Source organism: Mytilus galloprovincialis, chromosome 10 (genome assembly GCF_965363235.1).
Source record: "Mytilus galloprovincialis chromosome 10, xbMytGall1.hap1.1, whole genome shotgun sequence".
Classification (NCBI taxonomy): Eukaryota; Metazoa; Mollusca; class Bivalvia; order Mytilida; family Mytilidae; genus Mytilus; species Mytilus galloprovincialis.
Genome location: NC_134847.1, coordinates 33280598 through 33295938, shown reverse-complemented (window position 1 = coordinate 33295938; position 15341 = coordinate 33280598). Strand labels below are relative to the sequence as shown.

Genomic DNA, 15341 nt, shown 5'->3' with positions numbered 1-15341 from the left:
GTTGAATTCCAACTGCTTCAAATTGAAAGATTTAATTAACGGGTAAAATATACCCTGGCACCTGGCTTTAAGGGTACAGAACAAACAAATCTGCTTCACATGGAGCAGTACAAATATTTTCAGACGATATAGTAAGCCTTAAATATATAAAAAGATGTGGTGTTATTGCAAATGCGACAATTTTTCACAAAAGACCAAATGACACAGAAATTAACACCTACTCTAAAGGGCACAATACGGCCTTCAACAATGAACAAAGCTAAGGTCATTATGTCCTAAATATTGCCCTCTGGTATTAAAGATCCCGAAATCCTGAAGTCCCAAATTTATATAAATTTAATCCTGAAATTCGAAAAAAGAATTCCCAGATCCCCAAAAGGGTCAATCCCGAAATCCAGAGCTTAAAAACACCCAATCCCAGAGCAGTCTGCACGGTTAGCCACTAGTCCGATGCCCCAGACTAGTAAAATTTCATTCGGACTAGTAAGTTTTTGCAAAACTTTGTTTGGCCCAATAAGAAAAATGTCAGAATATTGGTCTTCGGACTAGTAGTTGAAAAAGTTTTTGGTGCAGACTGCCAGAGTCCCGATAAAGGTCCTATCCCCCTCATAATTCTATAAATATGATAGTCATAAGTTTGATACATATTATCTGTAAATCAACAAAATGTTAATTAATATGTATTATATGTCCCTGATACAACGTGATAAGAAAAAAAGCCCTTTCACTGTTATTTTACAGCCATGTTGAATAGGAGGTAGATTTTCTAAACGGAGGTGTTAATCATGAGTTTGAAAAATATGGGCAAACATAAAAAGAAACAGAACAGTTGCTTGGGAAACATGCACATGATTTCCCTTATTATGTTCTTGCCAAATGACATTAACGTAATTTTTCCTGCATGACGATAAAATGAACATTTTCTTTTAAACGGTAAAAAAATGATTTTGACATATATCACATGAAATTTTTTGACAAAAAGGAAAGTAGCGTTGATAATTATTTGAGACATTTAAGGATTCGCTCATGATAAGGATACTTTAGAGAATCACGGTTATTATAACCAATTTGACTCAAATGGTAGCCCAAAATGACAGTTCAACACTTTACAGTCAAGGCCGTAACTTCAATACATTGAAGTCAACAACAAAAACTTTGATATTTTGGGGTGATTCAATAAAAAAAAAAAAAAAAAAAAATCTGGAAAATTTTCCCAATATTTTCATTGTACTAATGAACTCAAAATCGTTCAATTTTTTTCTTGTCGCGTTTTTGAATTTCTGAATCTGCGCAGAAATCTACTTCCGTTTCTGGTCTTGTTTGCATGAGACTTTGAATAAAATGACTTTTTATCAGTCTAAGAAAGGAACTCAATACTAATTCATTTTTAAAAATTGTTTGTTATAAAAAAAAAAAGTTACCTGATGACAGCATTTCTTTGTTTACATTGAATATGACGTCATAACTTAAATAACGTCACAACAAAAATCCCTAACAACAGAATCAAAATCGGAAACGTTACGTTCTTTGTTTACATTGAATATGAGTTATAACCTCACACCTAAATCCATAACAACATAATCTAATTAAAAACCGATCTCTCATCGCTCCCGTTTTCTGATATATCGCGTGGGAGATCTAACGAAACCCGCTTTGAGGTCACATGTGAGTGACCTCGTAGGTTTGTCTTTTTCGACCAATGAAATAGAGTCTTCCACGATCTTGAAAGTTTATCGTAAGGTAAAGGGATGTAATTCATTTTATATACGACGAAATCGTCAGTCAAAATAATTCATAAACTTTTTTGATTGGCTTATTAATAGGTCGTCAACTCATTTGCATATCATTATAAATTCGTAACTCCTAGTTCACTCACATGTGACTTCAAAGCGGGTTTCGTTAGATCTCCCACGCGACATATCAGAAAACGGGAGCGATGAGAGATTGGTTTTTAATTAGATTGATAACAACAGAAACAAAATCGGAAACGTTACGGTATTTCCGTTTCTCTTTTTAACATGTTTGATTTATAAAAAAAAATCATACAGACTTTGTCACCATTCACAGGTTATGCCTGCCTCATATTAAAAAAAAACACCACCCCTGGCATGCCTGGCCCTCCCTCTCACAAGGTTGTTATATAACGATATAGTATTTCCAACTGTCTATGGGCAAGCCTGGATTAGGGAGCTACCATTTGATTTTTATGGGGGGGGGCTAAGATGAAAAATTTTGTCCTGCATTTTTTTTTAGCTGTAATCTCTGTCCTGCCTTTTTATTTTTCACTCTGTTCGGTCCTGCCTTTTTTTTTTTTTTAGTTTATCCTGACTTTTTTTTACCTAAATTGTCGTCCTGACTTTTTTTTTTTTGCAAGTGTCTCATCCTGCCTTTTTTTTTACTCAAAACTCCTGTCCTGCCTATTTTTTTCAAATTTCATCCTAGCCCCCCCCCCCCCCCCCTTAAAAATCAAATGGTAGCTCCCTTACAACGTCAGTTTCAGAATTTTTCACTTTTTCTTGTCGGTGTCTTCAACAAACCATCAAACCTTACTAAAACTTTTTTCGGTGCAGCAAAACTTACTAAAACTTTTTAGGTGTAAAAAAATATCAGTTTTTGCAGACGAAAATTACGACATCGTTAAAATACATTTTTTTTTATTTCATACTACAATCAATAACTAGAAATATATGATATGATTTGTTTATCAGTTTGTACAAAATTAATCATAAAACGATTTTTTTCTTAATGTCCAGCGATGTAAAATACCAGAGATTTGCGACATTCTATCTTGCAAATTGACGACTTCCGGTAGTTAGTTCTCTCCGAAGGTCAACGAAAATGCTGTCGAGACTAGCATTAAAATCAGGTAATTGTCGAAGATTTTCAGTGTTTTTGTCGTTGACAAAATGCTAGACATTACCTTGTAGTTAATAGTTTATGCTTAAGTCGATAGAATTAACAATACGCAAATAAAAAAACACATTATAAAACTTAGCCTGAAAATCTTCCTATTTTCTGTTTAAAAATCATATATGCGGGTATTTTACTATATTAATTGATGTCTACAGTTTTCAAACAAGAATGCAACATATTTTTTAAGTCAGGGGGACTCGAGGGTTTCAAAAATGACGCATCCAGCTCGATTTCCATGTGTCCAGGATGCGTGTACGTGTCTTATAAATGAGAACCCTGTTAGTGCACACAAAACTATGGAAACTTGTTTGGGTTCATCGTTGCCATTGACAGAACTGCTCGTTGACGTTAAATAAAGTCATTTAGAATATAAAAATTATTAACTTTTTTACTTTATTTTAAGTAGACAAACTTGTCAGGAATATCACGAATATTCATTAATTGGTGAATTATATGTCAATTGAGGTATAGTCTACCACCATTCCAGCATTTGAGGTGACAATGACAGAAAGAACCACTTGAAGTATTTAAAGAAAGGCAACGTAGTATACCTCTGTTCGAAATTCAAAAATCAATTGAGAAAAAAACAAATCAGAGGTTTCGAACTAAAACTGAGGAAAACTCATCAAATATAAGAGGAGAACAACTACACAACAGAAACACTAAAATGCAATACACACAGAAACGAACTATAAGATTTAACAATCCATTTTCAATGCATGATGCAGTTTTTATCACCTTTTTTTTTTTGAAGTTATTTTGAGGCATTATCTCTTTTTTGTCAGATTGATATTCACAACTAAACTCATTATATATGTCAATATGGATTTTGAACTTTGTTAAGATTTGTTAGTGATAATGTCAGAAAGAGACTTCAGAACAAAAATAAGTGTTTGAAATTAGCAGTGGCCTCATAGCCATTTTTGAGTTTTTGAGTTCTTTTTCATGCGGGCCCATAAATATTTAATCTTATTATTCCACACACATGTGCACCTACTAAGAAATAATTTTATTATAAATGCATGACATGCAGGGTAGGTTACAGAAACTAGTTTATCTGACTGATTTGATCAAATTTAAACTGTTATTTTTTTTCAAAGCTAAGCTCATTGACCATGTTGATTGACACAAACCTGGCTCAGTTTTCATTTACATGTACGCATGCAGGTCAATTTTTTGTGCTGTTCTATTTGACAGCATATTATGATTTATACATGTAACTTCGTCTCAAAATAATTTTGCCCTAATTTTTTAAGGGGACCCCAAAAATAAGTTTCAACAGAAGAAAATTCAGAATTTATAATTAAGAAAAAGCAGAGTCATTGAATTTAGGGGTTTCTGTAACAAAATGCAGAACAAAGTGTCAGAATCAATTACATACACATATCATCACTAAGTGGTTGTCAAAGATGTTATGGTAACTTAAATGAACTTTAACAACAATCATTGCCTGGTCAACTTCTTACCCAATATGTTGCTCATGGTACATGTATTTCAAATTCAGTCAAGAGTCACATTTCATCATATGCTGTATTAGGTTAAGGGTTTTAATTTGTTGGATTATCATTTAATTAATAATCTTAAAACAATTTTTTTAAAGAAAACCATTTTTCATGGGTGAAAAATACACATTATTGAAGATGTATTAAGTCATTTGACATTGCTTCTCAAAATGTGTCATGGAAATTGAGACGGACACGTTATCATGGGTAAGGGAAGAGGGTTGAGGCGCCCTCTGTTTTGAGCTGGCTGGTGGTATACTGTTATTTTTAATGTGTTTTCTTTATTTTTCAGGTTCTGTAGGCAGGTTTTGTGGATTACAGAGGTAAGTGTAAAAGTACAGCATACATTTGTAACTAACAAACAAACAAACAAATATTTTACTACTATAAACCAATTTATTGTCACAGATACTTTAAAAATTTACTTGTTAAGACATGTAAGATAAATAAGGAAAAATAAAAAGTTTTACATATTTGCAGACATTTTTTTGTCGTTATTTTTCTACTCTTGAAAATAAATAGCTCATGAAAAATTAGTTGGTTTACAGTAATCTATACTATTAAACGAGAAGACCTCATTTTGTGTGCCGCTTCTCTTTCTTCCAAAACAAATTAATCATCATGTCATGTGTCCTATAGGTACCATGCATAGTCGCATTTGTCATCCATCCTTATGACTATTCAATTTGGGTTATTTTGGGAGAAAAACAAAAATAAAGGTGTCTGGATATTGTTCCGTCATCAGACCGACTTTTAAGTCAGACATGACTACCGGTTTTAACATTGAGAACCAATCCTATGATAGATAACAAAAATAAAAAATAAATAAGCCAATCAGAGTGTTGTCCATATCGCGGATTTTAGATCGTAAGAACCACTACTATTATACCTCGGTTTTAACTTGCACATAATTTTCATAAGTACTCGGACGGGGACAGGACAATTATTTTCGCGTTTATCTGCATATATACTACAGGGATCTCCATGGATGAAAATTGAACGATGGAGGAACTTTCACCATCACAAAGCGTGTCTACATGTACAGTGTAGCGTGATAGAAAGTATTTCATCCCTCCATATAAGGAATGGTGAACATGCTAATTCATTGCTTATTTAAATTATATTTATTTAAGTTTTCATTATAGAAGTATCAATATTTTCATTAATTAATTGCTGTTTGTAACCATTCAATTGATGAGCCTTCTTGCTCCCCCCCTTAGTCGAGAATGACCAAAAGCTGTCATGCAGATCCCCATGTAATTTTCTTGCTAATTTTGGCGATTGTTATTGGGGTTAAAAATCATGTGGAGCTTTTTTTTTCACGGACACTGTCAAATTAAGAAGTCATGAACCCCTAACCGGTATCGCTGATTCGCAGCAACAACAAAACGATTTGTAATCGTACAGGTTATGTAAAAGGTTGAAGAAATATGTTAAGCAAACGTTGACAAATGAAAAGGTTTTAATGACTTATCTAGCAAATTGATGCTATGATGCATTTTTCGAGTCTATTTATAAACCGGAAATGCGGATGTATCAACTTGAATGTAAACTATGAAATGAATTCGGAATTACGATACGGTATTTCTTCACAGTAAATAGTTAAGTTTTTACTTCTTAACTTTAAAATAATTCTATATTATCGTTACAGCAGCACTCGAGTGATTTACGATGAAATAATATTAATGTGTGACATCTTATGTTGTACTTCTTTAAAAGGGGGGATGCTGTTTGCGTAAGTCAAAATAAAAGCATGTGTTTGACTTGTTAAACTGTTTTCTTTGTAACTGGATTATTAATTTATTTATTTAATCTAAATTATCATAAGAATTTGATGAAACTTAGTTGAATAATTCGATAAATGAATTGTCTATCTTCAGATAGTATTCTCCTGTCTGGTTTGTTGATCTACTGTACAAGCTCAGGTACAAGTGAATAGCGATCTTAATCCGGATATCCCTTAGGCGTTAAAACTGTGTATTGGATTATAATATAAAAAGCGTAAGGGCTATGCAATTACATGCATTTGATTATAATTGCTTAAAAAAAATGGTGTCAGGCTATCAAAAATGATAACAGTTTTGAACGATGGCGGAAGACAATTTAACGATGGCGCGGGTCATTTGACGATGGCACAAGATATTTGAACGATGGTGGGGCGCCATCGTTAAACAGGCCATGGAGATCCCTGAACTATGAATAATATACTACTATAATATATAGAGACTCTCTATATAATATATCAGTGATTGCCATGGAGAAGAAACTTAGAATTAATAGTTATTAGAAAATTAAATACACTTTAATATTTATAACATAGATACGTATTTTCATAGTATACAAAAACTCGAAAATAATGGAATATAACAGAAAACAGAATAATAACGGTCTTTGAAAAAGAGAGAGAGGGCTTAAAACTATTGTCCTGTCTCTATGTACCTATATGACTTTTGATATCATTTCAGTAAGTTAAATTCTCCAGACATAAAATCTTTTACATAAATTAATCCTAAAATAGTTAACATACTTTCAACCTAGCTTGATTTGCACTCAATTTCGCTTTTAAGTCAAACAAGACTTCCAGTTTTAAACTTACACATAAATTTCAAGAGTACTCGGGGACAGGACAATAATTATCGCGTTGATGACAGATAGAGACTCTATAATTTAGCAATGATCGCCTAGGAGAAGAAACTTGAAATTGATAGTTAATAGTTAATAGCAAATACACTTTATTTATAGTATACGTATGTATATAATATACAGAAACTTTAAAATAATGGAATTTAACAGAAAAAAAATAACGGACTTTGGAAACAAGAGAGAGGGCTTAAACTGTTTCCAAGTATCTGTCTTGATACCTTATCTGAAATTCTCCAGACATGAAATCTTTTACTGAAATTCTCCAGACACAAAATCTTTTACAAAAATTCTCCCTACAACAGTCCACATACTATCAACCAAACTCTAAATGCCTATGATTTCGCGGGTGTGTTCTAGTTCTAATAAAAGTAGTATTGGAATTTCATTTGTCTATTCATAATGTTCTGTTAGAAACCATCCTGAACAAGATCGTTGTAGTTTTACAATGTTTTAGTAATTAATTCTTTGAATACTTAGCTGATATACACTGTTCATGTTTAAGACCCCAAATTCCAGCACACAAAACCAAACCCTAAGCAAATTAACAACTCTTATTAATCTCTGACTCATAGTCACAGTAAGGCCTTTGATATGATGAGTGCCTAATGCTGATAATACTACTACTGTGCATTGAAGATGTAAATACATGTATCTACAAATTACAGATTATAGATATAAGATGTGGTATGATTGCCAATGAGACATTACATGTTCTAGAAGAAAAAAACATGTTTGAGGCGGGAAAAAAAATCTTTTACTGTGACTCGACTGTTAGTGTTGCTCTCCACCTATATCAACTTATTCAAAATTCTTTGTCACAGTAAAAATGATTTAAAATGGTTTGTGTCATAAATATTTTCGGGTAGTCTGCTTTTTATGTGGGTAGGTAGGGAACATCAAACAATTTAAAAAAAACTTTGGCCTTACTATATAAATTTACCAATTACCTGGTAGAGTGATTTTAAACTATATCAACTTGATCTCATATGCATTACAGATGCCTACCACAGATCACTGCAAGACCATCCAGTTCGACGCCAGCAGTAGGAGGTGACAAACCCTTACCCGTCCTTCCTCAGCATCAGGCAATGATAGAAGACATGGTAAGATGGACACAAGCCAATGAAGTATTTTACGGCAAGGATAGAGATACAGTTAACTTTCCTATACTGAAAATGTCACCTGAGAAACCAAAAATGAGATTTTTAGTTATACCTCAAGAGTGGTTTGATGCCTTGTACACAAGGACAGGAGTTACAGGTAAATATGTACATATATTTTGCTTTGATTTGGTAGAAAAATAAGCATATAAGAGATCAGGCCTTTTGATCATGAAAATTGCTCAGTACAAAATTTAGCTTCTAAACACCATATCAATAATTAAATTTTTTTTCCATTTATTATTTTTTAAGAGATGGTTGGTGTTCAAAGTTTTATAAGATATCCAGAACTTTGTCAAACCATCATTGGATTTTAGGAAACTTTGGCAAAAGCTGTTAAAGGCCCCAAAATGACATGTAAAACAATTCAAACAAGAAAACTAAGAACTATACAAGTATGCATTTGGTTCACTTGTATTTTTGTCCATCTGATGAGTGAAGCCTTTTTCAACTGATTTTTTTAGTTCGTTCTTATGTTGTACTGTTATACCACTGTCCCAGGTTAGGGGGAGGGTTGGGATCCCGCTAACATGTTTAACCCCGCCACATTATTTATGTATGTGCCTGTCCCAAGTCAGGAGCCTGTAATTCAGTGGTTGTCGTTTGTTTATGTGTTACATATTTGTTTTCGTTCATTTTGTTTACTTAAATAAGGCCATTAGTTTTCTTGTTTGAATTGTTTTACATAGTCTTATTTGGGCCTTTTATAGCTGACTACGGTGACCTATAGTTGTTAATGTCTGTGTCATTTTGGTCTTTTGTGGATAGTTGTCTTATTGGCAATCATACTACATCTTCTTTTTTATATTTGGTTGAATTCCTTTTTTTTCTAGGTCCATATTTACTCACATATGGACTTGCTGCTACATTGGTCAGCAAAGAAATCTTCATAGTTGACCACGTGTTTGCTGATTTGATGATGCTCACACCACCAGTGTTGTTGGCTACCTATTTTTGGGGACCAAAAGTTGGTACTTGGTTCCAGAAGAGAATTGATGTGAGTACATGTATTGTAACAATCTATCATATTTCATTTAATATTGTTTTCCACTATGTATTTGTGAATTGATACTGGTAAAATACGTTTTAAATCATAGGTCAGTGATGGATTTTTTCTTCATCCCAAAATAAATTGAGCTACCGTAAAGGTTGCTGGTAGTTAACAGAATTTTTTCTCAATTGTGTTTCTCACTTTTGCCTTACAGGCACAAGGGAGACAATCAATCTCGTTGAGATGACCAACGATAATCTATAAATATATCATACACTTCTCAGGTTTTCAACAATTTGCAACAAAGGAGTAGGTTCAGTAAGACCCCTTTTTGGCCCCAAAATATAGCAGTTTTACAAAATTGTGAAAATGTAATCTTTTGGCTATTTATTGGAAAGTAGAATGCGTCTACTACACAAATATGGGCTGTTTTTGACAATACAATGCACATATATTGGCTACTAACATCATTAAGTCATGCTAAATTACTGAAATCTTCACAATTTTAGCATTTTAGTTAAATTTTAGACGGTTTCCGTCTTAAATGAAAGTGGCCGCATTCGTGTTCATTCATAATATTGAAATGCAAGTTGTATTTGATGATAATACATAACATATATAAAGGTTGAGGATGAACATGGATGCGGCCACTTTCATTTTTGACAAAAAACATCTGAAAAGTGACGGTTTTTTGCATATTTGATAGATTTTTCATATTTAAGCTTGAATCAGAGCGTTTTTAATGACTAAATCTTCCACATAAACTAACTGAATCAATTGAAATAGACACTTAAGTGTTTAAAAAGTGTCCCAAAATCTTTCGTTAGATGAACCTAAAATTTGAGGCCAAAATCGGCCCTTACCGGACCAACTCCTTTGAATCAGGATTAATATTTCTTCAAAGAAGTAAAATAACACAAATAAAAAACTCCCAGGGAAATTCAAAATGAAAAGTCATTTATAAAATGGCAAAATCAAAAGCTCTATTACATCAAATGAATGGAATATGACGGTCATAATTAGTACAGGCATTTCCTTATGTAGAAAAAGGTGGATTAAACCATTATCGGTAGTCAAACCTCTCACTTGTATGACAATCTCATAAAATTCCATTAAAATAAAAAAAAAAATAGAATATACAAGGAGACTTTTTATTCCATTTTAATTAATGTTGAAAAATACATTGATCTTTTATTTTATGTTTTTAGAAAGAAAACAATATATGTTCTATAAAAAAAAAACTTCTCACTTGTATGACAGTCTCATAAAATTCCATTAAAATAAAAAATTATAATATGCAGAAAGACTTTTTATTCTATTTTAGTTAATGTTGAAAAATACATTTTGTACATTGATCTTTTATGTTTTTAGAAAGAAATAATCTGATCTATGAAAAACCTACTCTCACTTGAGTGACAGTCTCATAAATATCCATTAAAATGAAAACTTAGAATATACAGGGAGACTATAAATTCTATTTCAATTAATGTTGGAAAATATTTTATTTGATGTTTTTAGAAAGAAAACAATCTGATCTATGAAAAACCAATAGCAGACACAAAGGCAAGCTGTACTAAACAAATGGCTAAACTTGAAACAGCTAAAGAGGCATTAGATGCCACCAAGGACTTTGTCCATGCTCAGAAGGTAAAGTTTGGTGACATGTTTAAAAAGATCATCTGTCATACTGTAAATCAACTAGCCCGTTTCGCGGTGTCTTTATTTTGGGATTTTTAAATATATTTTATGTAATTAAGCAAGGAAAGATCAAGTTTTAATTTTTTGCGACTATTTATATTTTAATTTTTTTCTTCACAAAAAGAAGTTGGTTTTTAATACAGTAGGTGAATTGGAGGAGATTTAAGAGAAGTGTGCTGGAGATAACATCGTCATGAAACTTGCCTTAGCAGCAGTCTACCAAAGCAAAACTTAGTTTATTTCTATGGAAAAATGAATGGCGTTGTTATGAAATAAAAAGGAGGCGTGTCAGGGAAAATAAATTTTTATTTGTGTAAAGGGTGTTACTGTTTGTCTTTTTGTTCCTTCAATGTGTATGTATGTCTAAGTAAGCACATGAGTTCTTGTCACCACTTAAGTCAGTCGTTGTCATCTGTACATCCATTGTTGTGATCTTTAAAAAATAAAGAAATCTTTGATTACTGGGCTAAATATTAAAGATGATGTCCTTAGATTGGACCCATCAATAGATGCCCTGTTACTAAAATTATTCCATAGATGTTAGAGAGTACACTGCAGTTTTTTTCGGCTCACATCTTGAAAGTAAAGTAGCAAATGTAAAACTGTTGATGGTAAAAATGATCAGCAGATCAAAGTCTTTCTCCTACGGATTTTGATATTAAATATTTGTACATTGATTTGCATCATTTTCATTGAAAAATTTGGTAGATGATGAAAAACTGTAAACATTTAAAATGTTAAACAAGACACCATCAACATAACAAAAAATCATGATTTTTACCGAAATTTTGTGTATTTAGCAAAAACTAGCGGATAGAACTGTGATTTATAGGGAATTTTTACAAGTTGTTTTTATGTTTTCAGTGAAAACTATAGCTAGGATAAATAGAGACAGATTGTAAAATTTTATTTGTTACTTATTTCTGTTTTTGCCTATTATCTTGCAGTGTACATTAGAAAGGATGAAACTGAAAATTTTTTACTAATAAGGCAATCAGACTCTTAACTGCCTTGTGTTCATATTACAAAGGATAAGATAGCTTATGATTAGATTGATTTGAGAAAATAATGGAATGCTTTTATTTTTCTTCAGCATTTTTTCAAATAAATGTGTTTTACAAATGACTCAGAAATTATATCATATTATTGTCTTTTCAGGAGTATGTTTTGCTCCAACTTGAGGCATCTTATAGAGAAAGATTGAACAAAGTCTACACAGAAGTAAAGAAAAGATTGGTGAGTTTTGTTATGTATATGACCAGAGAAATCAAATGCATTATAAAGGGCCTGAGCTTAGTTTAGATAATTAAACACTATTTTGGAATTTGTATAGAATATATGTTTTACAGTACTGTAGGCATGGTATAGATATAAGAAGTTGTGGTATGAGTTCCAATGAGACAACTCTCCATCCAAGTCAAAATGTGTGAAAGTAAACGATTATAGGTCAGAGTACGGTCTTCAACATGGTGCCTTGCCTAACGCTGAACAGAAAACTATTGAGGGGTCCAAAAATCACTATTGTAAAACCATTCAAATGGAATGTTTGTATTTTCCATGGTTTAGATTTGAAATACACTTAAATGGTTTTAGATTAAAAATTTACAAAAAAATATAAATCTAGGAAAATTATGGAAATTACAGAAATATGTGTCTGTTAGGAAAGAATTTCCATCAGAAATTTCATTATTGCCAACACATATTATGAGATGTTTTACAAATACGGTAAATTCAGAAATTATGGTGATGTTTTATTATTGCAAATATGCAAGAAGGTTATAATCTCAATATTTTCAAATCGCATTTTGAAATTTTTAATATAAATTAAATAGAATTTTTTTCAATATCGCAAATTATAAAAATCACATTTTAGTCTAAAATGACAAAATTACAATAATAAATGCACACAATAATTTCTGAATTTACAATAAATTAAATTACTTCATTTTGTGAAATTTTTTCTGTTTATTTTTAGGACTTCAAAATGGAAGTTCAGAATGCACAACGTAGATTTGAGCAAGAACACATGGTTAATTGGATCACATCCAATGTTGTCAAGAGTATAACACCAAAAGAGGTAAAATAATTTTGGAAAAGCACGTACAGTGTATCATGGCTAAACTGATACTAGAGTGTTCCAGCATCCTGCTTTAACCGACACATTTTTATGGTCTCAAAGTATGCCTATCTTTGCAGGAAAAAACCTGAGTATTGCGACGCCCTGTTTAATCTGACATTTTTTTTCCCTGGTCCCTCAGTGTGTCGGATAACACAGGTTACACTGTATTGATATTATTATGTCTATGTTGCATGATTTCCAATGAGACAACTCTCCACAAGAGATCAAATGAGATAGAAGTAAAATTAACAACTGCAGGTTATTATAAAGCCTTAAAAAATAAGCAAAAGTCATACCACATAGTCAGATATAAAACACCCCGAAATAACAAATTTAAAATTATTCAAACAAGAAAACCAATGGCCTAATGTATGTACAAATCAATGAGCGAAAACAATTATACTATACAGCAACAAACAACAATCTTTAAATAATTACAAGCTCCTCATTTGGGACAGGCACATACAGAAGGTGATTGGTTAAAAAAGTTTGTGGACGCCAAACAGTCCAACCCTGGATTATTGTGACAGTAGTATACAAAAATCATCAATAATATTCTGTGGAATTATATTTTGCTTTGATTTCTTACTGCTTTTTGAGAAGCTCAATGGAGATAATTCCATTAGAACTTTTTAGTTGTGGGGATGATGTTTTTCCCCTGTCTGTCCATTCGTCACTTCATCCCTCCTTCCGTTTGTCCTTCTATCTGTGTGTCCAATTATGGATATCTTATTATTTCAGATAACTCCTACAGTTTGAATGCTATGTAGTTTTCACTGTTAAGTCTTTGCTGTCTGTTTGTACATATATATTAGGTGTGCATGTGGTCAGGGTTTTATGCACACTCTTTTCAAAAGTCATCGATCCACCACTGGATAATATATACTAAGATATGCAAGAACTTGTTAGGTAGCATGTTATCATCCGTACACTAAACCATGATAACACTAGCCTACCGGGGCCTTTTATAGCTGACTATGCGGTATGGGCTTTGCTCATTGTTGAAGGCCGTACAGTGACCTATAGTTGTTAATGTCTGTGTCATTTTGGTCTTTTGTGGATAGTTGTATCATTGGCAATCATACCACATCTTCTTGTTTATACATATATTTGTCAAATAAGGATATATAGTAATACCACTATAAAGAAATGTTGGAAACCTACACATATTTATGATTAATAATACCACCACTAAGAAAAGTGTTTGATTTGTTTTCAGGAGGAGAAAAGTATTGCTGACTGTATAGCCACCCTGAAGAAGATATCACAGGCACAATCAGCAACAGCTTAACATGAACTTAGTGTGGACTTTATTTGTTATAAAATATTTAAATAAATTTGTGGAATAAATTATAAGTTAGGACCATTTCTGTGGATTTGTATTATTGACATTGCATTTAAGGATCTTTTGGGTAAAGATTGCATTAAATGCATAGACATTTCTTTTGTGACTGGGTTGAAAGCTATTTTTCCAGGTTTTTTCCAATTTTACAGTACAAACAACATAGGTTTGGGTTTGAGCAATGAAGCGAAATTTTTTTTTATCATCCATGTTCAGCAATTTATTAAAACATTGTGGATTATTAAATATTGGTTGAATACTAATTTTCATGGATTTCGTGGATAATGAGGAACCACGAATTTTGAAGTTAAACAAATTACAAATGTTCTAAAGGAATGTATGCAGACTTTGCCAAAACCATGAATTTAAATATCCACAAATATGCAAATTTTCCTCAATCCACGAAAATTGGAACCCACGAAAATAAATGAATCCAAAGTATATATTTAGATCTTTAAGTTTACAAATAGGGTGTACATGAATAAACATACTTGTCTAGAAATCTATTTCATAAATCATGTATGGTGTATTAATCTATCTGCTCTAAAAATATGTTAAACTAAAATTACAAATCAAGGAAAAGTCTAAAATATCTCAATACGTTCCATTGGTATTGATACTATGGTGTTTATTATGGCATCAAATTTCTCTGAAAAGGTATTCGTTTTTATTAAGGGGCCAGCTGAGGTCCACCTCTAGGTTTGGGATGTTCTCGCTGCATTGAAGACTCATTGGTGGCCTTCAGCTGTTGTCTGTTCTTTGGTCTGGTTATCTCTTTGACATATTCCCAATTTCCATTCTAAATTTTATTAATTTGTGATTTTAACAAAAATTTACTTAAACTTCACTTGTTTTCTATAGGCTACTGAATATTTGGTACATAAACATGTATATTTATCAAATTACAGCTCGGGGATGTCATGAACTAGTGTAAGCATTTAAAAGACCCTGGCTCTGTGTGACCTTTAGAAGT

At 32.2% G+C, this 15341-nt stretch overlaps 1 protein-coding gene across 1 annotated transcript; it reads left to right on the top strand.

The window, feature by feature from the left end:
• Positions 1 to 2747: 2747 nt before the first annotated feature.
• Positions 2748 to 14392, top strand: LOC143047418 (ATP synthase subunit b, mitochondrial-like). The gene is made up of 8 exons (XM_076220458.1): positions 2748 to 2866; positions 4708 to 4738; positions 8056 to 8318; positions 9052 to 9215; positions 10728 to 10856; positions 12066 to 12143; positions 12883 to 12984; positions 14246 to 14392. The coding sequence occupies exons 1-8, from the start codon at positions 2839 to 2841 to the stop codon at positions 14315 to 14317; spliced, it is 867 nt and encodes a 288-aa protein (XP_076076573.1). The 5' UTR covers positions 2748 to 2838; the 3' UTR covers positions 14318 to 14392.
• The last annotated feature ends 949 nt before the right edge of the window (positions 14393 to 15341 follow it).